Source organism: Grus americana, chromosome 1, assembly GCF_028858705.1.
Source record: "Grus americana isolate bGruAme1 chromosome 1, bGruAme1.mat, whole genome shotgun sequence".
NCBI classification, from domain to species: domain Eukaryota; kingdom Metazoa; phylum Chordata; class Aves; order Gruiformes; family Gruidae; genus Grus; species Grus americana.
Window position 1 is genome coordinate 201,990,010 of NC_072852.1, and position 23,109 is coordinate 202,013,118.

The window sequence follows — 23,109 nt, forward strand, 5'->3', positions numbered from 1 at the left end:
AACTGGCTGAATGGCAGAGCCCAGAGGATAGTGATAAGCGGTGCAGAGTCTAGTTGGAGGCCTGTAGCTAGAGGTGTGCCCCAGGGGTCAGTACTGGGTCCAGTCTTATTCAATGTATTCATCAATGACCTGGATGAGGGCACAGAGTGTACCCTCAGCAAGTTTGCTGATGATACTAAAGTGGCTGGATGTCTGGGCCCAAAGAGTTGTGGTGAATGGAGTTACATCCAGTTGGTGGCCAGTCACAAGTGGTGTTCCCCAGGGCTCAGTACTGGGGCCAGTTCTCTTTAATGTCTTTATCAATGATCTGGACGAGGGGATCAAATGCACCCTCAGTAAGTTTGCAGATGACACCAAGGTGGGTGGGAGTGTCGATCTGCCTGAGGGTAGGAAGGCTCTGCAGAGGGATCTGGACAGGCTGGATCGATGGGCCGAGGCCAACTGTATGAGGTTCAACAAGGCTCAGTGCCAGGTCCTGCACTTGGGTCACAACAACCCCAGGCAGAGCTACAGGCTTGGGGAAGAGGGGCTGGAAAGCTGCCTGGCGGAAAAGGACCTGGGGGTGTTGGTCAACAGCCGGTTGAATATGAGCCAGCAGTGTGCCCAGGTGGCCAAGAAGGCCAACAGCATCCTGGCTTGCATCAGGAATAGTGTGGCCAGCAGGACTAGGGAAGTGATTGTCCCCCTGTACTCGGCACTGGTGAGGCTGCACCTCGAGTACTGTGTTCAGTTTTGGGCCCCTCACTACAAGAAGGACATTGAGGTGCTGGAGCATGTCCAGAGAAGGGCAACGAAGCTGGTGAAGGGTCTAGAGCACAAGTCATATGAGAAGTGGCTGAGGGAACTGGGGTTGTTTGGTCTGGAGAAAAGGAGGCTGAGGGGAGACCTTTTCGCTCTCTATAACTACATGGAAGGAGGTTGTAGCCAGGTGGGCGTTGGTCTCCCAAGTCACAAGTGATAGGACAAGAGGAAATGCTCTCAGGTTGTGCCAGGGAAGGTTTAGATTGGATAATAGGAAAAATTTCTTCACCGAAAGGGTGGTCAGTCATTGGACCAGGCTGCCCCGGGAAGTGGTTGAGTCACCATCCCTGGAGGTATTTAAAAGTCATGTAGATGTGGCACTTACGTACATGGTTTAGTGGTGGACTTGGCAGTGCTAGGTTAATGGTTGGACTTGATGATATTAAAGGTCTTTTCTAACCTAAACAACTCTATGATTCTGTGAAAACTACTGCAAGGCTTTATCTCAGTGCATTCTTACTGCCTTTCTTGCAAAGGCAAAACAAGAGATGCATAGGGGCTTTTCACATGTGGCTAACGTAGTCAAGACAGTTATTTGGTGGTTGCTCCTGGAAGCTCCTGCGTTTTACTTTGGGAAAGACACTTGGGAAGCTGTGTAGGTCTTTGCTTCTGATAATCTGAGAAGTTTGGGGAAATGACTGTACTTCAGCAGTTCTGTTTCTGGAAAGATGAGATGTTCAACCAGCTCACCTTAAGAAGCATTTAGTTATAAAATATTGGAAATTATTGATCTGTCTTCTGTTTTATAGAGTGTGTAGTTAAAAGGGAGCTCGTTAACTCTGCTTCTTGATAGTTAGGACAGTGAGGAGTCTGAGAGAGACTTCACTGTCTCTTCAGAAGCAATTCTCCCCAAATCACCAAACTCAGTAGAAGAATCTGGAATGAGTTCATTCTTGCGGATTCCATATCCACAAAAATAAAGAGATTAAATATATATATTATATATTTATTATAAGTAGATTTTATAGAAATAGAATGGATTTCTGTAGTAACTTTTAAGACAAACTGAACAAAAGAAGTTGCTTCCTGTTGATTTTTTAAAAAATTATGTACTGTTTCATGTTTTTTGCTGGTTATAAATTTATTATTTTGAAGAACCAAAATACCACTGAACTCATTGATTGAGATTCCTCTTTTAAATTTTGGAAACGTATTCTTTTATTTGTGTTGTCTGTCCTCTGAACTGCATTGGTAAAACCCAGCAGCTGGAAATGTTTATGATAATGATCAGTAATCAAATAATTAAGTGTTGACATGCAAATTGTTATTAAGCTCCAGAAATAGTGTCTTGTTTTGATGAGTGCGATAGTTCATGACAGTGCTGTTTTAGTTTGCAAGTTCAGAATGAGAAAATAATCTGATGGGTGTTTTGGTAAGTGCAGGGATGTGTAGTTTTCCTAGACATGAATGCTTTTTTTTTTAGTTAAAAACTAGCAATAATTCAATTTTGAATTATTCTTGCATCTGTGCTATGACATGGTATTTCTGTACCTCTGTCGTGGTTTAACCCCAGCTGGTAACTGAGCACCAGGCAGCTGCTTGCTCACCCCTCCCTCCCAAGGGGATGGGGAGGAGAATGGAAAAAACCTCATGAGTTGGGATAAAGACAGTTTAATAGGATAACAAAGGAAGAGAATAACATGAGCTGTGAAATGAGCAGGTTTTCCCGGTGAAGTTTGATCAGGTATTTCCTCATAAAAGCCTAGCCATTGGGTTGTCACAGTGATTAGTATTTGCCGAGGTGATGGAATGCTTTGGCAGTTACTTTTCAGTTTTCAGTGGAAAATTACAGAAATTTCTCCTTAAATAGAATTTAATAGCAAAACATACCACTGTTAGGGGTTGTAGAGCTGTTATTTGTTGGAAGTTGCTTCTGTGCTGTAATACTAAGCACCTCCTTTTTGTTCTTCCCCTTTTAAATCCTTTATGAAATGTTATGTTCCTGACTCTCTGTGTCGAAGGAAATAAGCATGTCAGTATTATTATAATCACTTAAATCTTTGAGTGATACTAGGAGAGAAACAGCACTGAGAAATGAATACTGCCTTTTCACAAAAGGTTTTCCAACTTTTGACAAAGCACCTCTATATATGTTTTTGCAAGCAACATCTTTGATTTAACGGATAGGTCATTCTAGAAGGCGAGTGATGAAGACACATGTCTTCATTGTTATATTCTGTAGGTCATTCCTCTAGAGCTCACTCTGCCACTACATTAACATGAAGTATCTGCCTACAGTTTCCCTGCAGTAGTAGCTTCTGTCGTGCATCTGTTTATCTGTTGTGTCTGCAGCTGTACCAGCAGAAACAGTTACTGCCTCCCAGATGTTTCTGACTGAAGGTTGTCATCTCCTACAGTTTGCTTTTTAAATCACATGTCTGATTGTTCTGTAATGATTATTGATCACAAGAAGCTTACATGATTTAAGGGATGGTCATTTTAGTGACCTGTCTTCTGTGCCTTTTGGCAGGTGGAAATGAAGAAGAGCAGTGACTTTCCAGCTGGCAAGATTGTGTCTGGAGGAGGTGGAGGTTCGGGCAGCTCTCTGACTCAGCTGTGATTTGGCATGTTGGGGTCCTTTCTTGTGTTTTCATTGCTGCCCACCTTGGGAAAGCTTCGTGGATATAACAATAATTGGAATATTGAGGGTAGAAAAAACAGGCCTGTGTAGGGAAGGTGGTAGGAAGGTGCAGGTGGGAGTGCGGAGAGAAGAGTTCTGGTAACAGAGCCCTGCTCTGCAGTGGCAGGTAGCTGTTAGAGCAACTTAGCTGTTGCTGTGTTGTATGTTTTTGTCATGCTGTATTGATCTGGTGTTGTGCTGTGGAGCTTCTTCTGATTGCTTTTTGGAGAACAAGGGAACTTTTCTTCTTTGGGATGGAGAAGTTGGCTTTTGAATGGTGATAATTACCATCTGAAAAGGTAGAGGTAGAGTTAAAGATGGGAAATTGCATGGTCTCTGTAGCAGTATGGAAAATTTTTTCTGGCCTTGGTGAGAGCTGAAATTATATGTAGAGTTGGGGTCAGGAAAGAGTGTTGGTTTCTGTGGGCTGGGGAGTGTTTTAACCTCCATCCCTAGGTCAGGCACGTCCACTTCTGGACATCTTTGGGGGACTGTCATGTGACAACCTCCATTTTTTGTGCAACTTAGACCTTGGCTGTTGGCAGTGTCTTTGATCTTTTCTGCTTCTTCTTGGGGTGACACAGTGTAATTTTTACAGCTTTTGGTGTTTGTGTCTGCAGTGTATTACAGGCTGTTTGGAGCAAGTTTTAGTCTTCATTTAGCAGATACTGTTGTCAGTAACTATGGAGGCTGGCCTTAATGACCTGCCTAATGAAAACCTCATTCAGATGGGACTGTGAAATCCAAGACTACAAAGTTTGGCTCTGTTCACCTTGGCAAACATTGCTAACATAGTGCTGTAGAGTAATTATTGTTTTTATAGCACCTTACCAACATACATTTCAGAGTGCTTTGCAGCATTATACTTCACCTCGTGCTTGTTGCAAAGGAGACAAGGAGCAACTTTATTAGGGTGTTGCAGAAGTAAGTAATGTAGCACGGTGCTTGCCCTTCTTGACGGGTTGTTGCTTGTGATGGTCCTCTGTGTTCGTGTGTAGCATGCAGAGTCATTTGCGTAATTAATGCATTACTTTGATATAGAGGTATTACAGAAATGTAGCATCCTATATTTATGGAAGAAAAAAAGTAAAAATACTGAAATGGTGAACTAAAATGTACCTAATGTTAAGTACTTGTCTGTAAAGGGGAGAGGATAAATGGTTGGATATTTTTGTGGTATCATAAAGTATTAATGAACTCTAATGTGAATTAAATGCTTGAAGTCCTGTGGGCTGAGAGATATAAAACTATTAGAGTTGGCCTTCATAGTGCAGAATGGTAAGTCTGACAAGGGACTTAATTATAAAATGTAGAAAAGGAAAAAAAGTAGTTAGATGCTAGTAAGCCCTGTGTCATTATAAAAGACAAGTAGAATAGAAAGGTAAGGTTTGAAGCTAATCAAGTAGTGTAGACAGATATTCCTCCTCCCCACCACTTGAAATAATTGGGGATGTGTGTGAGGGGAAACCATTCACCAGCAATAAAAATGAATATTCTAATTGATGGTAGAGGGAGCTAGATAGTTTTTAGAGATAGAAAGGATTAAAGGGTATTGCTGTTAACTTTCTAGTCTCGTATTAAAATGATAATTTGGTGAAAATACAACTCCTTTGATCTTAAATCTCTAGGCAGCTTTCTCTATTTTACATATGGATGTTGTTAAGAATCTTCTATATTTTGTATCTTTGTCTAAGAAGAAACAAACTTTCACCTGATGCTTTGTGTCTTTCTTTTTAATAGTCTGGTGGTATTGCCACTACAGATTCATCTTGCCCAATCCTGGTTCATTTAGTATTCAGGAGACAACAGTCTGCAGTTTGATGATGATTTCTAGTCATTCTGTGTTCTGAATATGTATTCGTATACTTCAGCAAAAATGATGATCCACCTCTTTTATTAGGAACATGTATCTCAATTACCTAAGTACTTCCTTGTATTTTTTCTGTTTATTCTTAGATCTAATAAAAGGTATAAAAGCTCCTTTTGTACCTTATTTATAATGTTAACTTCATTTTATGCAATGTATATTGTAACTTTGATAACATGAAGGAAATAGTAATTTTGTTTAAAATATACCTGTTACTATAGAGAAGGATAGGAGGCTAAATCTTCCTAGACAGGCAAAGAGCATATTAAATGAAGACATGTTGACAAGCTGATCTTGATTGTCCTTTATTTGAGGTGTTCATAGATTTATATGCCCAAGAGCTGCCGAAGGGGTAGAAGGGAACTGTTGACTCCAGCTGCAGGTCTTTCTCAACCAAAAGTGAAATGGAGTATGCAGAAAGCCTGTCCTTTTCCCAGTCTAAATCTTGGCAACATGTTCTGTGTTTACTTGTGGAGAAAACAAGTTTGGAGTGTGTTGTGTTTTTCCCATCTAGAACTATTTCAGATTCCCTCTATCTCCTCTGTTTCATCCCTGTCCAGTTATAAGCTTAAGTTTTGTGTGTGTGTGTGGCTTGTAGACATTTTGTGAGTTGCATAGCTGAGGTTATTACCCTTCACTTGGCCATGAATATGGCATGCTTAGTTACTTTATTTTAGTCAGATTGAATGTATTTTTAAGGCAGAAAGGATATCATCGTCTGTATGGACTAGAACAGCAAAGAGCAGTCAATGATTTCTGCATGAACTTTCAAGAGTGTTGTCCCAGCTGGATAGGTGTCCGAGGGTGGGCAGGGCTAGCCAGGGAGCTCTCTGGATCATGGAGAGGTAGCAGGAAAAATGCCTGCATTCTTTGGAGTCCTGGGTGGTTTTGGTGACTCTGGTATGTTTAACAGCTGTTTCACTCTCATTGAATTATAGTCCTGCTTACTCTTTTGTTATATTGTTTGTTTATGAACTTGAAAACTGTTTTGATATCGGAGTAAATGTCTCCACGTGTTCTTAACTCATTCTTTCTTTATCCATGCCTTTTGAATTTTAGGATGTAGCATTCACCCTTGTAGACTGTCAGCTTCATTCTAGAGATGGAAGTCCCAGTCTTGGCCTCTTTATTTGAGCTGGCTTAAACATTTTTGTTTGTTTTGCAAAGTCCCTTCTTTTAAAATTAAAGAAGTCTGGGTAGCAGCCTTGCTTTGCTTGAATTTAAGTGCATGAGAAAGTTTATCATAGGGTTTCTAAGCAAGTAGATGATGAAGGTTTAAAAGGGTGCTTTGGTTGAGCACAGATGTGTAGTGTTTTGATTGTTGTTTTTATCACTTTCAATATTGCTAACAACGATGTTCAAAAATACAACAGCAGTCCTACCTTATGAGTTAGTTCTTTAAAAAAAAACTTTTATTGTTTAGTGTATATTTCTGTTCATTGAACCCTTATGGTGTACTGATCATCCTCCTGCATGCCTCATTTTCTATCAGTACAAAAGCTGCAGATTTCCTTCTTGGCTGTATCAAAAAAGAGAAACTGGCACATGGTAGGGAGGTTACTGTTGTGTGCACTGCACAGGCTTGTGTCTAGAGGTTCTTACAGAGAACTAGTAGCTGACTTCATCTGATTGTCTAATCTCCTGAAGTGTTTTTTTTTGTTTTTTAAATATTGGTCTTTTTAAACTTGGATGCTATCTCTTGGCTTATGAATGAAAACACTTTCTGGTAAAATTTGGTATTTCAGGGTAAAGACCAAATTCCACCTTTAGTTTTTGCTTTGACTTTAGTTATTTAAAAAAAACAACAACGCACAAACAACCAAAAGCAAGCTCAAATTTGCAAGACTTATCTCACACAAAATTAAGATTGTAATAACATAAAATAATTTTCTTCCTTTTTAATCAGGTGGTGATATATTGCACTTTGGGATAAAGAGTTTTCTAAATGCAAGTTATATTTAAGTGAATTTGTGAAAGCCATGTTTCTGCTGAAAGTAAGAGGGGGAACTTCAGAGGCTGAAAAAGTTATTTTATTGATGTGGTTTATAGAAACCCTTTTCAGGAATTGAAACTGTCTGCAGTGATGATTATTTTTTCAGAAGCAGTAGTAGAAGGATTTCTAGTTTTATCTCCATAACCAGCAAGGGAGGAACATTCTGCAGCCCAAAATGCTAATCCTTATATTCTTGTACACTCCTTGAGAGCTTGGACTTCTGCAGTTCCAAGTTTTGCACCTGGCTGAGATATTTCTAGAGTTCAATGTGCACAAAGGTAGGCTTGCTAACTTCTCAAGTTAATAGATAGTGAGCTGTGCTTTGCAATGGAGTAATTGCCTGGGGAATTTTTTGAAATAGAAAATCAGAAGTACCCTATATCATATCCTATGCAGTTTATGAAGGCTGTAAGAACAGAAGTCTTCTCAGAATGAAGAAGTTGAATGTCTTTGGTCACTCCTATCTAGGATGATAGGATGAAATCAATGCTAGAGGAGCTGCAAAACTGTAGCTTGAGAAAGGAGGGTGCATAATATGTTTCAGCTAAATTTCCCCTTTAACATGTAATCCAAAAGTATTTTTATTGCAGTCCTCTAAGAGGAAGTTCTCAAGCACAGTTCTCAATGTTGTGTGTGGTTGTGTCAGTGTGGCTTACAAAGGTGTAGCTGTAAGTAAATGCTACTGAACTCCATCTGGTTACTTTTCTTCTCTGTTCGTCTCAGGCCAAAATTAGTTACGAAAAGAAGCAGAGGCACAAGTTGCTAAAGCATCTACGAGGTGAAGATACGTGGATGCTTGCCGATGTGAACGAACGTGTGGAACAACTGGAAAAGGTGACAGAACTGTAAACCACTGAATTGTGGTGTTAGCTTTACGGAATGTTTGCATGAACAGAAGGCTTTGAAGGCTTTAAGATGATCTTTAAAACCCTCCCAATTTCTGAGTTCTTTATGCATGATTATTAGCCTTTTTAAAGTGGAAATAATCTACTGTCAAAGAGGAAAAAATTCTGTCATTCAATTCCAGCTTTAATTACTACCAAATGCAGAAGAGATGTCTGCCAGACAAGAATAGTCCCATGGGAAGAAATCTGGAGGGTCCAAGGTTTCGTAGCAGTCCCATTTGTGGTCATTCACAAGAGAAGCCTTAATGGTACCTCTGAATATTGCATCCTTTAGTATTGGTGTAGAAGTCTGTGTAGATATTTCAACAAAGGACAGATGTGTATTGATGATGCAGTGATTCCCAAGGAAATAGATTTGACTGAAATAAATCTAGTGTAGAAGATATTCTGTGTATAGTTATAGTGCCTTAGTTCCAGTGACAAAGATACTGAGAGGGGGAAGAAAAGTCAGGCATGCCCCCCCCCAAGCAGAAGAGAGAGAGGTAGTAGAAGTAAGACGTAGTGTTGTCCAGTTGTGTGTGGTTTGGTAAGTAGGTTCTTGTATGTGGGTGATTTGGTTTGCTGGATCTCATTTACAAACGTTTACTTGTAGGAACATTCTGTGCAAAAAAAGAAGAAAAAGGATAAGCATTCAAAAAAAGCTAAGAAAGAAAAGAAGAAAAATAAGAAACAAAAATCTGAAAAGAAGGATGACTTACTTGACAGTTCTTCGGTAAGTAAGAAACTTTAAAATGCTTCAAATGACATTTTTAAAACCTGCACCATTTTAGTCTCTATGGGTACACATGGTTGGTAAAATTAAGACTCATTCTTAATATTTTCTGTTGGGAAAAACTGTGGCAAAGTTTGTCTTTTTAATGTACTGAGTATTTAATCAATTTTAAAGATGCTATTATGTGAGTGCTTATGAATTTTATAATATTGAATTCACTCATTAGGAACTAAGGGATTTATAGTTTTTCAGCAGAGAGAATTTAAAAAAAATATCCTCATTCTAGGATAGAGTGGAAAAATGTATATGTTCCCTGTAGTGAGTGGTATATAATAGAACAATGTGTCTAAAATTGCAAATATTTGACTTTGATTTTAAGCATAAGTTACTGCTGCCTTTTTCCATGGATGTTCAACCGTGGAAACTCCCAAGAACATGGGAGTTATACGTGAGTCTGAAGGAAGGCTTGGACTTGTGCATTTGAACCTGTAGGCAGATGCCCTCACACTGAGGGACACTGTGGCAAAACAGTACAGAGGCTGCATTAGAAATCTGGGTGCTGCTTTCTGGCCACGTCATGTAAAACATCCCAGTGTTTTGGTGCAATCAGGTAGCACTGTGATTTTTTTTTTTATTTTCAGGAAGTCTCTTTTATTGAGTGAAGAAACATGCAGTATGATGAGATTTATTTTCCAGCGATTGATATCAGAAGTGAACTATGCTTTTCAGTGTAAGAAGTAACCTAAGCCGCAAGTGTCTCACATTTCCCATGGGAGTCATCAAAACCCCTCAGATCACGTCAGTGAGCGCAGGGATACAGCACAGTCCTGACTGATACCTTCGATCCAATGTCTGTTATTCCCATGACAGGTTCATGTAAATAGCAAAGAAACTGTCCAATGGGATCCTATTTGCTTCAAGTGTAAAATCTCAGTGCAAGTGTAGGAAGTCGGATATGAAAATAGGAGGAGATAGCATGTGCAGCGTTTTATATTGTACTGTGTTATTGTTTACTTTTTAAATGAAAAACATACTTAGTAATGAATTTAGATTTTTTTAATTTTGTTTTTGTAATGCCATAAACCCAATTGTTTTTGTTTTTATTTTGACAGTTTTAACTTTAGCAGTGTTATGCTAATAAAACACCAATACGAACTAATGTTACGTACTATGATGTGCTCATGAAGTATGATGGAATGTTTTGATCATGAAGGAACAATCTCCTGTGGGAATATCAATATTCTATTTTTATTATTTTAAAATAATAAACAGTATTGTATTAGTAATGCTTAGCAATCAGCATCAATTTTGATTATCAATATACTTGCTAAGATTTGCATTTTATCAACATATAATAGTATGTTAAGGTGTTATTATTATTCCTTACATTAAACTCTATTTTTAGGATTCTTCAGTTGAATGGGTTGAGTCAAATGTGTCACAGTCGGATAACACAGAAAAGGCTTGGAAGGTCAACAAGCAATCAGATGCTGTGAAAGAACCCTCCCTGAAGGTGAGCAGTCTGATAACTACTCCAGAAATAAATTCAGCATGACTGAATGTGAAACGTGCTTAGGTTTCTTGACAGCTCTTTTGCAATGTGTTGAACAAAACCTATTTTACACACAAATGTCTTTGTTTAGCTAGGTAGATGTTACATTTCATTCATCGGAAGACTTCTCTACCTAATAGTTGCTTAGTATTTAACAAGGCACTAAAAGTTGCCTAGCACCAATTCCTTTCATCATGTTTTGAGGCTCTAGCAACTTGGCTTGATTTTTTTGAAGAGGCCAACTTAAAGATCTTGACTAGACATGGTATTTTCTTTCTGCATAATTTCAGTGACTGTTCTAAAAGTGAATGAGTTTTTGCTTCTGTGGTGTTTAAACAGGTATAAGGAAGAGAGGTGTAGAACTTCTCATCCACAATATTTATGGAATCAATGCCTCTTTTGATCTTCCTAGCTGAATTCTGTGCCCAGGAAGCAGTGTTTACTCTGGAAAATCACTGCTGTGATTTTAGTTACATAAATGTAGTCACATATCATCCTCAGTTGTGCGAAACGATCATTTTTAATTGTCTAATTCCCCTCTGTGAAAAAGTCCCTGTTTCTCATTCTGAATTTGTGCATTTTGTTAAGAGAAATAAAAAGGATCTCTGAATCGTATCTATCTATCTGTCTTGGAAAAGTCTAAAGTAATGAAATGTAAATTCTTATGTATGTTGTAATAATTTATACTGCAAAACCATTTTTTTCCCAAGCATTTCTTGTATAATGTGCACCCTGGGCTTGTCTATTTTTGGGTGAAGAATGTGAAGAGAATTTCCTGGTCATCCCTACTTTTTGTATTTTGGTTCACATTGTGAAGAAGTCTTGGAGCATGTAAATCCATTTTGTCTTGGATTAAACTAAATTAGATGGTATGTTCTCAAAGTGCACCTAAGGTGCTCCATGGGACCAGTCTTGGAATAGTCCAGATTGCTTAATTAAAAAGGGGGAAGAAAAAAGAGACAGAAGCAAAAAATATATCCCCAAACCGCAGCTCTCAAGCCTATATAGAAGATGGAGCCAGGCTCTTTTCAGTGGTGCCCAGGGACAGACCAGAGGCAATGGGCACAAACTTGACACACAGGAGTTTCTCTCTGAACATCAGGAAACAGTGTTTTACTGTGAGGGTCCTGGCATAGGTTACCTGGAGAGGTTGTGGAATCTCTAGCCTTGGATATAGTGACGAGCTGTCTGGGCATTGTCCTGGGCAACTGGCTCTAGGTGGCCCTGCTTGAGCAGGGAGCTTGGACCAGATGACCTCCAGAGGTCCCATGCACATCCACTTCTGTTAGTTACAATAAACAGTGTATGTTTATTTGTCAGTAGTTGCACTGGTTTGATTTGTACCTAAGCCATGTTTTTGTTGGAAGTATGAACACTGATTCTTTGTGTTTCTTTTAAAGAGAGAAGAATGGATGAATTTAGACTTCATGTCGTTGAAAACCACGTCAGTAGCAGCTGTCAAAGGTGAAAGACACAAAGAAAAAATATTGGAACGACAGAAAGCTCGAGAAATGGAGCAGGTAGGAGGAATTAATATATCAACTTTTTTTCTGCATCTTACTAAATTTTGTGTGATGAATGAACCAATGAATTGGTTCAACTACGTAAGTCTTTGTATAGATTTTTAAACTAATGCCTGATGTGTTGTGTGATATTGATTTTAATTAAATTAATCAGTCATTTGTTCTGTTTGAGATAGGAAGGGTTCATACAGCCGGCTTATCTGTGGAGAAAAGCCTTTAAACTATCTTCTAGGCAAGGAGAAGGCCAGTTTTGTTAGTACTAAGTTCTGTAATATTTGAGGTGCTTCTGAGATGTTTTATTTAATAACAATGACAGACTGTTGGTCTGGCCTTCTTCCCCATGGTGTGTGTGACAGGAGCACCATTGTTTTGTGTGATAAAAGCTTCCCTAAGTTACTGTATTAAAGCATGGGGTGCTGGGGCTTGTTTTTTCCTGAAGAAAGAGTTCAGAGCAGTTGCTGTGCCTTTCATGCCGCAGCTGTGCATGAACACATGGTTGGATCAGGGTCTGACTGGGGAAGGGGTTGCTGTCATTAAATTCTGTTTACATACAGTTGCTGGCTGCTTCATGTGTTCATTCAGCTCCTTAAATACAATGTAGTCTGATCTGAAAACATATTTGCTGATCACTATTTAATATTAACTTGTCCTCACATCTCATAGTAGGCTATGTGTTGTTGTTAGGTTTTCCAGTTAGTTGTGTAGTGGCTGGGAACCAGATTGCACTGGAGTGCTGTTCTTGTGTAGTATGTGGTGCTTTATGTATTCTTGATCCTAGAAGAATATGATTTTTACAGACTCTTCCACCAACCACACCAGAATGTCTGTCCTTTCTTTGACACCCAAAACAATGTGTACAATAGATGCACAGAGCATGCCAGTAGCGGTGATGAGTTGACGATACAACATAGGCAAATTCAAAATTTTGTCAGCGCAGGAATGCCTAATCAACCCTTTTCTCTGCAATGGACTTCCTTGCCTGCTTCCAGAGAAGTCAGTTGACAGAATCACAACAAGCGATCTAGTTTGAGGGTGAAAAGCAGTAACTTGAGGTGAAACTAAAAGCCTCCATAACAGCAGTGCTTCAGATGCAAGTGCGCATTACTGCTACACTGGCAATGAAGCTTAACAGTAAAACTGCTTCTGTGTAATAAGGGTGCTCACTGAGCACGTGGTTGAGAGCTTTGATTCAGGATGGAGAGTTACGTCTATTTCTACTCGTCTTTAGATAGTGCAAGTTATGAGTAAGCCATTCTGTTTCCACACAAGTCTCACAAAATTTGTCAAATATTCTAGAAAATACAAACCATATGTTCTGCACGCATTAAAATTATTTCTGTTTTAGGCCATGCTGTCTGAGAGGGAACTCAATCCCTATTGGAAAGATGGTGGTACAGGTTTGCCGCCAGAGGAGGATGGAGCAGCTTCAGTTAAGAAAGGTAGCTAGTAACTTTTAGTAATAATTTTAAATTTCTGTCTCCAGTCTCTGGTCTCTGTGTTGCTAACAAGTTACTACTAATGTTGATGTAAAGGTATTATGAATAACATGCAATAAAGTAAAATTTGGATGAAAATTCAGTAGTGAATATGGGGTTAATATCATAGTATGTTGTTTTGCAGAATTTCTCTTCATTGGTTTTTAATCTTGAGTGGTTTGACCTTCAATATCTTTGCAGAAATTCTCCATTTTGAACTAATTAAAGGAAAGCATGATTTAACCAAGACAAGATAAATTGTTGTCATCTCATTTGGTTCCTTTCATTCCATTACACAAATTATAGTTTTAAAATATTCAACCACAGAAGTCTGAGTCACATTAAAATGAAGTACATTACAGATGCAGTTTATGAAAAATATTATTTCTGTAACCTTTTCACTTCTTTCCTTACCCTAGGGTTATCCTGCCTATTTCCAGCCAGAGCAGTTAGAAAAATGTTTTTCGTCGTGTCATGAAACATTTATTATGTGATAAGAAGGGTCCTTGTATTCTGTCAACAGGGAACAGTAGGGTCCCTGGCTCTTCTTTTTGGGAGCCTTTCCCTGTGGAGAGTCTGTCCTGCAAGCCATTAGCCCCATGCCCACTTTTAGGAGTCACAGAGATCAGTGATCTGTAAGAGGTGACAGGCATCAGTGAGTATGTGTCCTCAATGTTAAGACCTCTGTTAGCTTCTCAACTGGAAAGCAATGGGTTAGCCATTAATTTTCTGAGAAAGGGAATGCACTTGTTTGTATGTAAGGGGTATGTCAAAGACTGGACACAGAAAGTGGAAACAGTAAAAAGGTTCTTTAATTTCATAAAAACCCCACCAATTTCTCATATGCTACTCCTGTCTTGGAAACTGCTTGTTGTGTTCTGTGATAAAATGGAGAAGCTTAAATTAAATCAGTGGTATTACTGAGGTATATCTAGCATTAACTTATAAAAACATGTAATTGTATTATTTTATTCTTTCTATTTTTCTCTTGCATCCTTTCAATTTTTACATGAAGTTTAGGTGAAGGTTTAATGTCACATACAGAGTAAGGTTAAATAGGAGTAACTATGGAGATATAAAACGACATTGTTTTCTACTTTAGTTACAGTGGTAGAAGATGCTGGATTAAGTTGGTTACGAAAATCATACCAAAGGATGAAGGAGCAGGCTGAGAGAGAGAAGCGAAATTTTGAGGAAATTGTAGCTGAGAGATACGGGGTAAGGATCTTCAATTACATTTTTTTCATACTAATAGATGCTTGGATAAGGTTACTTTCATGTAAAGTACTAACTAAATACTTAATGTGTAGCATAAGACATAAGGAACGAAGCAGGAAAAAACAGGTTCTGAAGCTTCTCTCAAGGGATTAAGAGTTTAAAACTACCTAGGTTTTTATATCTTTTTTGTTAAATATTTTTTACTATGGGGGATCCTATAGCAGATTTAAAACACTTATCTTCTACATCAGGAGGTTCAAATGATCCTAGTTACAAAGTACCTGAGTGCTTCCAAAATGATGATGTACGCTAGAGAATATGTTTTGTTCTCCTGCACATAGCGGATAATAATGCACATTGTGGATAATAATACCAAGATAATTTGGAGAGCTGCATCAAATTTTACCAAATATGAGTCTTCTGGCCACTTGTGACCTGCTTAGTCCAGATATATTAAGAAAGCTGCTTGCTTCTGAAGGGTTTAAAAGTCTTCGAAGTTTATTTTTAATAAAACAGTCTGCCATACCAATGTTATTTTTTAAAGCCTGCCCTCCCTATGTATTATATTATTGTCTTTAAAAGCATTGGTCAAAAGCGTGGGGTGTTAAATCTCGGCTGTAGTGTTGCATTTGAGTTTTCTGTGGGTTTTTTGATTAGGTTGGTTTGGTTATGGAAATCTTGGAAAAGACGTCATACTTTGAACTGAATTATAGTCACTCCTGAGTGATGAAACCAACATGATCAGCGCTGGTAGAAGTTATTCAGTGCCAGCAATTGTAAAGAATATTATTTTTAAGAAACTGGAGTTCAAACAGCATGAACCACTCTGGCTACTGAAGTAGTACAGGATAGTGATTGAAAGATGTGCCTGATTTGCTTCAGTATGTAATGTTTTGAGAAAAAAAAAAAAAGTAATTGGTGGCTTTTAATTCAGCTCAAAAGAATGAAGAGGAACAGTCCACATTTTGCATAATTGCCTAATGGATAGAATATTTGTCCAGAAAGCCAGAGAGAGGTGTTCAAAGCCTGTTTCAAGCTTAAGATTTTGAACCCATTCTCCTGTGTTTTTAAGAGTTTAACTAGATTGTAAAATAGTTTAGTGGGAAGGTCCATTGGTTCTGTAGAAGCTGAGCATCTGGTGAGCAGAAATGCAAAGTTCATGAATAAGAAAGAGGAAGCCTTTCTCCCTGGCCCAAGCCCCTAACCTCCAGGTTGCCAGGAGGAGACAGTTCTGAAGCTCTGGTCCCTGTTCCCAAGAGTGCTTTAGCACTTAACTTCAGAGCCATTGGATGAAAGTTAGAAATAGCCCAAGAGAAGGGATCAGAAGCCTTTCCCAACAGAACATCTTAGACATGAGGCTCTAAATTCCCTTTTTCATACTGGTCTTCCTTTCCACTCCATGGCTCACACCTTGCCTGTTGCACAGTGACTCATTTTCACAGAATGGTGCCTTTCTTCTAATACTTTGTAGGGAGCTTCATAATACCTCATGATCTTAAAAACAGTATGACTTTTTTTTTATTCTTTCTTGTAGTCAATGGAGGTATTTCAGTCACGATTAGAAGAAGCTGAAAAAGTTGCATCCAGAAAGGAAAATAATTATAGAAGTGGAAGATGGAAGAAAACTGACTATTCAGAAAGTGAGAAAGACAAGAAAGAACAGCATATGAAAAAGGAAACACAAGATGAAGATGATAGAAACAGGAACATGTTTGTAGGCAGTACTAGGGAGAAGTATGGCAAGGGATGGGTGCAAGAAGACAAAGGTTACAAAAGAGATATGTCAAGAGAAGACCAAGAATGTGGACACAGCACAGACTCAGAATTAAGAGGCTACAGCTCCAGAGCAGAAAAACACTCCAGTGAAAAACGAAGTCAGGGAAAGAGTTCATCTCTAGGTGACATCAAACACAAATTTCTGAAACCCTCTGAAGATGATTTATCATTTTACAGTGTACCTAGAGACTGCAAGTCACAGCAGTCCTCTTCCAAACTGCTGGTTCATAGCTCTTTGAGCAGCCGATGCCAAAAACCTAGTGAAGGTACTGCACTGTGGACCAAAACACACAGAGAAGATAATAATGAGAAATTAAGATCTGATCAAAAATCATCAGGTACTAGGGAACAAATTGATGACAGTAGTCGGGGAAGAACTCCAAGTGATGAAAAAGAGAAGTCTCGACAGGAGTATCCAAGCGATATCCCTGAGAAGAAACAAACATTATCTGACAATAAAACATCATGTTCTAGGTATTTTACAAACATCTTTACTTGTCTTTTATTTGCTGTATTGTTCATGGCAAAGTATACCAGAAGCTCTATCTTTGTGACAGTATTAGATCTGATAATACCAGATCTCTTTACTGGAGACTAGCCTCCCAGCTAGGAGCAGCTGAAACAGACCACTGTAGAAGTAACGTAACTGATTAGCAGCAAATAATCTGTGTAAATGCCATATAATCCTTCAGTAAGTCTACCTTCCTTCTCACTTTGCTCCATGACTTCCAGAAGGGAGAAAGCAAGATCTAACAGGTGTATTGTACAGCTGATAGTAGATAGGAGTTCTGACATCTAGTGTATTTAACTGTAGTGAACTACTAACAATGGGAGAGTTGCAGAGACTGAGTGAAGGACACCATGTGAAGACTGCACCTTGTTCTTATTTGATTTATTGATTTATTTTTCATTTGGGGAGGCGGAGGGAGCTGGGTGTTGCTTTGCGTGTGTGGTGGGCTGACCCTGTCAAGCAACTAAGCGTGTACCCAGCTGCTTGCGGATTCCCACTCCTGCAGAGGGAATCAGAAGAGCAAAAGGGAGGAAAAAACTCATGTATCGGATAAAAACAGTTTAACAAATGAAGGAAAGAGACAAAAACAAGTGGTGCAAAGGCAGTCAGTCAGTCACCACCTCCCACGGGCAGACTGATGCCCAACAAGGCTCTGAGCAGCACCTACTTTGGAAGGACTGCACTCCTCAGCTTTTATTGCTGAGCACGGCGTTATGTGGCATGGAATAGCCCTTTGGCCAGTTTGGGACGGCTGTCCTGGCTGCGTCCCCTCCCAGCCTCCTGCCCACCCCGGCCTACTTGCTGGAGATGCAGAGTGGGAAGCAGAGAACGCCTTGAGGCTGTGTAAGCGCTGTTCACCAACAGCTGAAACACTGGTGGGTTATCAACACTGCCACCAATTAAGTCCAAAGCACAGCACCATATGGGCTGCTGTGAAAAAAATAAACTACTAGCTACTAGTAGACCATGTAATTATTGAGTAGAAGTTAGTGATAGCACTGCCCCATTATTGTTATCTTAAAAGAAGCAAGTACTCCTTTATTGTCTTTTTTTTTTTTAAAATCATAGTGAATCACTTTTTATTGCACGTACAAAACCTGTACCTTTTAGCTTTTGGTTACCACATATAGTAAGTGCAAGGCTAATTGTAACTGCTGCAAATTTTGGGAAACTAGATTGCGTAGGGAAGTGGTTTGCTTAAAGAATTCAATTATTATGATAGAAAAGATAATTCTTTTCTTTTCCTCACAGAAGAGAACTAAGCATAGAAACTATTTAGCTGATATATTCTTCTGCATGTGTTTTCTGTTTTAGTATTGTTAAACCCAATTGTGCATCATCTTTGATTTTTTAAATTATATTTCTTAGCCAATACAATTACTGATCTGATTTATTAGTAAAGTGGAGATTACTTAGGCCTGGAAAACCATATAGCCTTTGCTTATTGACTTACTTATTTCCAAGTTCATTAAGCTGACTCTTAACTCCTAAGCTTCTGTGTGTTTGAGATAGGATATGACCTGTCCTCCTGTTTGTTTCAGTGGGAATTGTCTTTTCTTGTAGAAAATTCTGGCTCTTGGAACATTTCAGGTTTGGATATGTGCAGTAATTATCTGTTGGGAATAATATATGTGATGCAACTTTCTTCTTCTTCCTGAAGTTTCAAGTCTTGGAATACATGTAATCTTTCAGTGGTGTTTGGTCAGTCACAAAAAGTAAATCTTCATTAACGTGAAGGCTTGGATTAATAGATGTTGCTGGTTCAGTTCCTCATCTCTCACGCTGACAATGTACCTTTTAAGTTTTATCCATTCTAAAACACAGAGAGAGTTTCTTCAGCCTATAAATCAAAGTGTTTTGGACAGTTATGACACAGGTTAATTAAAAGTGCTGATTGGATGTCCAAGCGATCTCCCCAGAGGAAAAGTCCATCCAGCTAGTGTTTGCTGAAAATCACACTTAATAATGTGACTGCTTCAGAGTTTAATTTGAGACAAGATAAAAAGCAAAACAAAACAGTGTCTCTAGTCTCAAAAAGTTCAGATGATGATTCAAGCACTAACGCTGCTTAAAAAAAAGCATGTATGAAGTAATAAACATCTCTTGCTCCCTTTACTGAAATAGTCTACCTTGTTTTGAAAAATACATGTTAAGGAGAAGTGAGAACTTTATCTTCAAAGATTCTGTTTCAGATGAAGTTAATGTAAATGTTTCTGCTGAGTTTTTGGGTTTTGGATTGGGCATCTTCAAAACTGATAAAAGTAACTTTGGTAATTTCCTCAGGGCTGGGGAGATCTGGCAGTTAAAGATGATACCATCTTCAAAGTTCTCCCATTCTTCAAATCCTACAGGATTTAACCATACTGAGTAGTGAGTGAATTCTCTCTCTGTCTTTTAGTGTTAGGGACCAATATCATAACTGTATTTTTATGTCTCTTTTGTGTTAGATATTTTACTTTCAGAGTTAGTTGGTTTTAGTCTTTCCTAGAGTTAGAGAAAAAGAGCCAAACTTGTTTGATGCCTCTTTGCAATAATTCTTAGAAACCTTATTTATTATCATAAGAACTCATACACTGACCTTTTAATAGTAAATTAAGAGACAATACTATACATTACTAGCTGCAACTTCTCTAGGGACACTTCATATTTTAAAAACTTGCTAGTCAATTTTCTGTGGAAACTCTACCATATCAGCCACAAGGTCTTTAGAAGCAAAGATTGTACTGTGAGCACATAAATATGAGCATATAAGTAGTTTTCAAGAGATGGAAGGCCACTTGGTGTACAGGTGAACAACTGGGAAATGGGTGATTTTGCTGGAGCTCAAAAGTAAAAGCGTGACCAAAGCCAGAAAGGACAGTTACAGAGCGGGTTTAAATTACTCTTTCTGCTCCTCTTTTTCTTGCTTTTTGTCTGTTTATACCTGCTACTGGCTCTTGGCTATTTTTTCATGCTGAGAAAGTGTTCATAGATAGTGCTTTTCATTTTAATTGATCTCAAAAGTAAAAGAAAACATACCTCATAAAAATGTTATTGAAGTTTTTTGCTTTCAGAGTCCTTGGCAACTTCTGACTACAAATTTATTTTTATAATATGTTGTTATCAATTATTTTGACAATAGGAACATACGTACCAGTACAGTAGGCATATAATGCTTAATTACACAGGTGAATACTACATTGTTTTTCTGTGGGTTTATTGCTGCTGGTGTTTTACAGACAGACATCAAAGGATGAGCCGCCTCGGGTCCTTAGTGAAGAGGAGATGAACAGACTGGGAGCGAGGATTGTGAAAGCAGAACTTATGGGAGACACGGTAATGTCTTTGAAAAATTGTCGTGATTTACTGCAATTTTTCTTTAAAGCTCACAGTGATTTGATTTTTTTTTTATTTTTTAAAAAAAGTATTGATTCAAGCAAATTAAGTCCTGCAAACTTTGATCAGGTAGGACTTGAAGATACTGTTATTACTGTAACTTCTGCTTTAAATGCAGTGGTTCATAGACTAGAATATTCAGGTCCCCAGGTTTTGTAGCCTAGGCAGCATATCCAAAACCAGTTGTTCTCTGCCTTTTTTATAGGATTTAATGACTTTTTATTAAGCAGACAGCAGGTGAAAACTACAAAGGTCCCAGTCTGTTACAAGGTAAACAGCATCTGGAGCTTTTGTTATTTCACAAGTAGATGCTTGTGGTCCATAGCTCTGCTGTATAAACATAACTTATTAATTATGATATGGAAATACAAAAATGAAAGGAACTGCATAGGCCATTGCATCCAGCTCTGCAATGAGAACAACTATGTAAAAATTCTGTGGTCAGCTCCACAGAATGTCTGCCCTGAATGAGACTGAGTTCATGGAGCTGAGATAAACAGCTGCACATCTAACGTTGGTTTAGGAGGCTTGTTTCAGACAGCAACCTGAAGGATCAAGAAATTCATTCTTTTGGAACACTCAAAACTCTGGAAGTATTTTTTTTTTATGGCTATAGTAATTTAACTGAATTCAGTAGTACTGCCTGGAAGTTTCAATTACAGCAAGGTCATAGTCTGTTAGTTTTTAAACTGTTTTACAAGTGTTTGCTCTGAATAGCTGCTCTTAAGGAAGTGCCTCCATGTTTTAATCTGTAGTTTTCATAGTTAATATACAAAAAAGTACACTAGTGAGGAAAAATTATATTTATGAAGATAATTATATGATAAGTTTGTGAGGGACTGGTGTTAGTCACTTAAGATATTATTTTAAAACATTTTCCTGCAGGGGAAAATGATTGCAGCTATCTATACACTAGTTGCTGTTAATTACTGGGGAGGTGAAAGTTTTCCAAATGCTTTCATGGAGAGCAGCAAAAATTTTAAAACTTTTTTTTTTTTCCCTCCCTACTGCTTGGCTTCAATAGCATCGTCCAAATAAAAGTTTGGGCGCAAGCGTGGGTTTTTTCTTTTCAACCCGACTGTGACTGAATAAGAGTAATTCGAATAAAAATGTACTATTGTTCTGTGGGGAGAATGTGATTCTTTTATTATTCTACCACTTTGTTTTGTTTTGACCAAATCATGTAGCAGAAGCCAACATTTTAATGTTACTGTTAATTATATATATACATTTTTCTACATATGCACTCTGAATTAGCTTAGTTGAAAAAAAAACAACCAAAAAACCCCACAGTATAAATAATAGCTAATCTTTGCCTTTTGCTCTTTAAATATTTTTTCATGGACTTTCTCTGATCAGATTGAAAATGCAGCTTGTTTAAACAAGTCCATCCCCACACACCAGAGCAGATGGTTATGTAACAGCATGTCCTAGTGGCTGGAGCTCAAGGTTGCCCATGTGGGACAAATGAATTCTGAATCTATTTTTGTTACTGACTTGCTGCTTGGTGTCGATCAACTGACTTAATTTTGGGGCAGCAAATATAGGCTTGATTGTTGGACTCCAGTCAATGAAACTGGCAAAGTGGTCAGAGTATAAATGGTTTTATTTCTTATGGATTGATAGGTTGTCACCTGGCAATTCTTAGCAAACCAAGATTTTCTAAAATGCTTGTATTTATTTAGTAAACAGATGGATGAGAGAGCAGGAGCATCAAAACCAATTTACACAAGACTGTAAACAGTTCTCATTTACCACCTCTTGTCCATTTTAATACCCAAAGTAAGGTCTTAAGTGCTAAAGTTGGACATATGGTATAGAGAGATGTGAAACTGCATAGCAAAAATGTCTGAGAGATTTCCCTAGACCCATTGTGTGCATAAATGTGTGTGTATGTGTGTATATATAAATATATATATTTAGCTTCCTATACATAAAGTAGCATCTATACTTAGCTACACTAAGCATTTATTAGTATAACTGAATAATGTTTAAGCATAATTTTTCTGATGTTTTTATGACAATATATGCTTCTATATTTTAGATACCTCTATTCTGAACAATTTTTAAATTTATTTTATCTCCAATAAAGAATTGTGTGAGTTATATTGACATGTCTTCTTTAGGCTTTTGTGTCATTAGAGTCTAAAAAAATATATCAAAACATGAAGAAACGGAATAAATAGTTAATTCTGATATAGAGGTCTTTAAAAGCTTTAAATGGTTAAACTAACGGAGTACTACCACTTTCTTTGAAGGAGTTAGCTTCAAAACTTCAAGTAGAACTTGAGAATGCACGCAAATTGAGAGAGACTCAAGGGCAGATTCCAGCCAAGTCTGGCAGAGAGGTAAGGGGAAAATACTCTTTTCTTTGTGCTAACACAATGGTATAATACAGGTAGCAGCTGAATTATAGATAACATGAAATGTACTTAGGAAAATTACAGGGTGTGACTTTAGATGAGTTATCATTCACATTAAATTGTACTTTTTGGTGGTAAACAAAACTTTCTCTTCCATAGGATTTTTTTTACTGGTAAGGTTTTTCTCAGCAATGATATATATCTTCCATTAGAGTAAACCCGGTATGTGTCACGTTGCTGACAGTCCAGGAGGCCTAGACTGTGTGATCTGGAACCTAGGCTATCTTTCCTTTCAAGCTCTGCAGTGACGAACCTAGACACCACGCAGGTGATCTGCGTCTTGCTTAGCTTGCCAGGATTTGGTACTGGCTGTTACGTAATTCTGATGTCTTTGAAGAAGTTGGCACTTCAAACGTTG

The 23,109-nt window shown here is 38.1% G+C and overlaps 1 protein-coding gene across 2 annotated transcripts in view; it reads left to right on the plus strand.

The window, feature by feature from the left end:
* Positions 1 to 23,109, plus strand: part of CWF19L2 (CWF19 like cell cycle control factor 2) — a 79,126-nt gene that overhangs the window by 3,266 nt on the left and 52,751 nt on the right. The window contains exons 2-10 of one of the 2 annotated variants that reach the window (XM_054828901.1): positions 8,005 to 8,115; positions 8,779 to 8,898; positions 10,304 to 10,411; positions 11,851 to 11,970; positions 13,319 to 13,412; positions 14,551 to 14,666; positions 16,201 to 16,916; positions 20,172 to 20,268; positions 22,587 to 22,676. In XM_054828901.1, the coding sequence (XP_054684876.1) occupies positions 8,005 to 8,115; positions 8,779 to 8,898; positions 10,304 to 10,411; positions 11,851 to 11,970; positions 13,319 to 13,412; positions 14,551 to 14,666; positions 16,201 to 16,916; positions 20,172 to 20,268; positions 22,587 to 22,676 (1,572 nt within the window). Of the gene's footprint in view, positions 1 to 8,004; positions 8,116 to 8,778; positions 8,899 to 9,539; positions 9,629 to 10,303; positions 10,412 to 11,850; positions 11,971 to 13,318; positions 13,413 to 14,550; positions 14,667 to 16,200; positions 16,917 to 20,171; positions 20,269 to 22,586; positions 22,677 to 23,109 lie in introns of those variants that run through there. The other variant, XM_054828908.1, reaches the window with a different exon arrangement.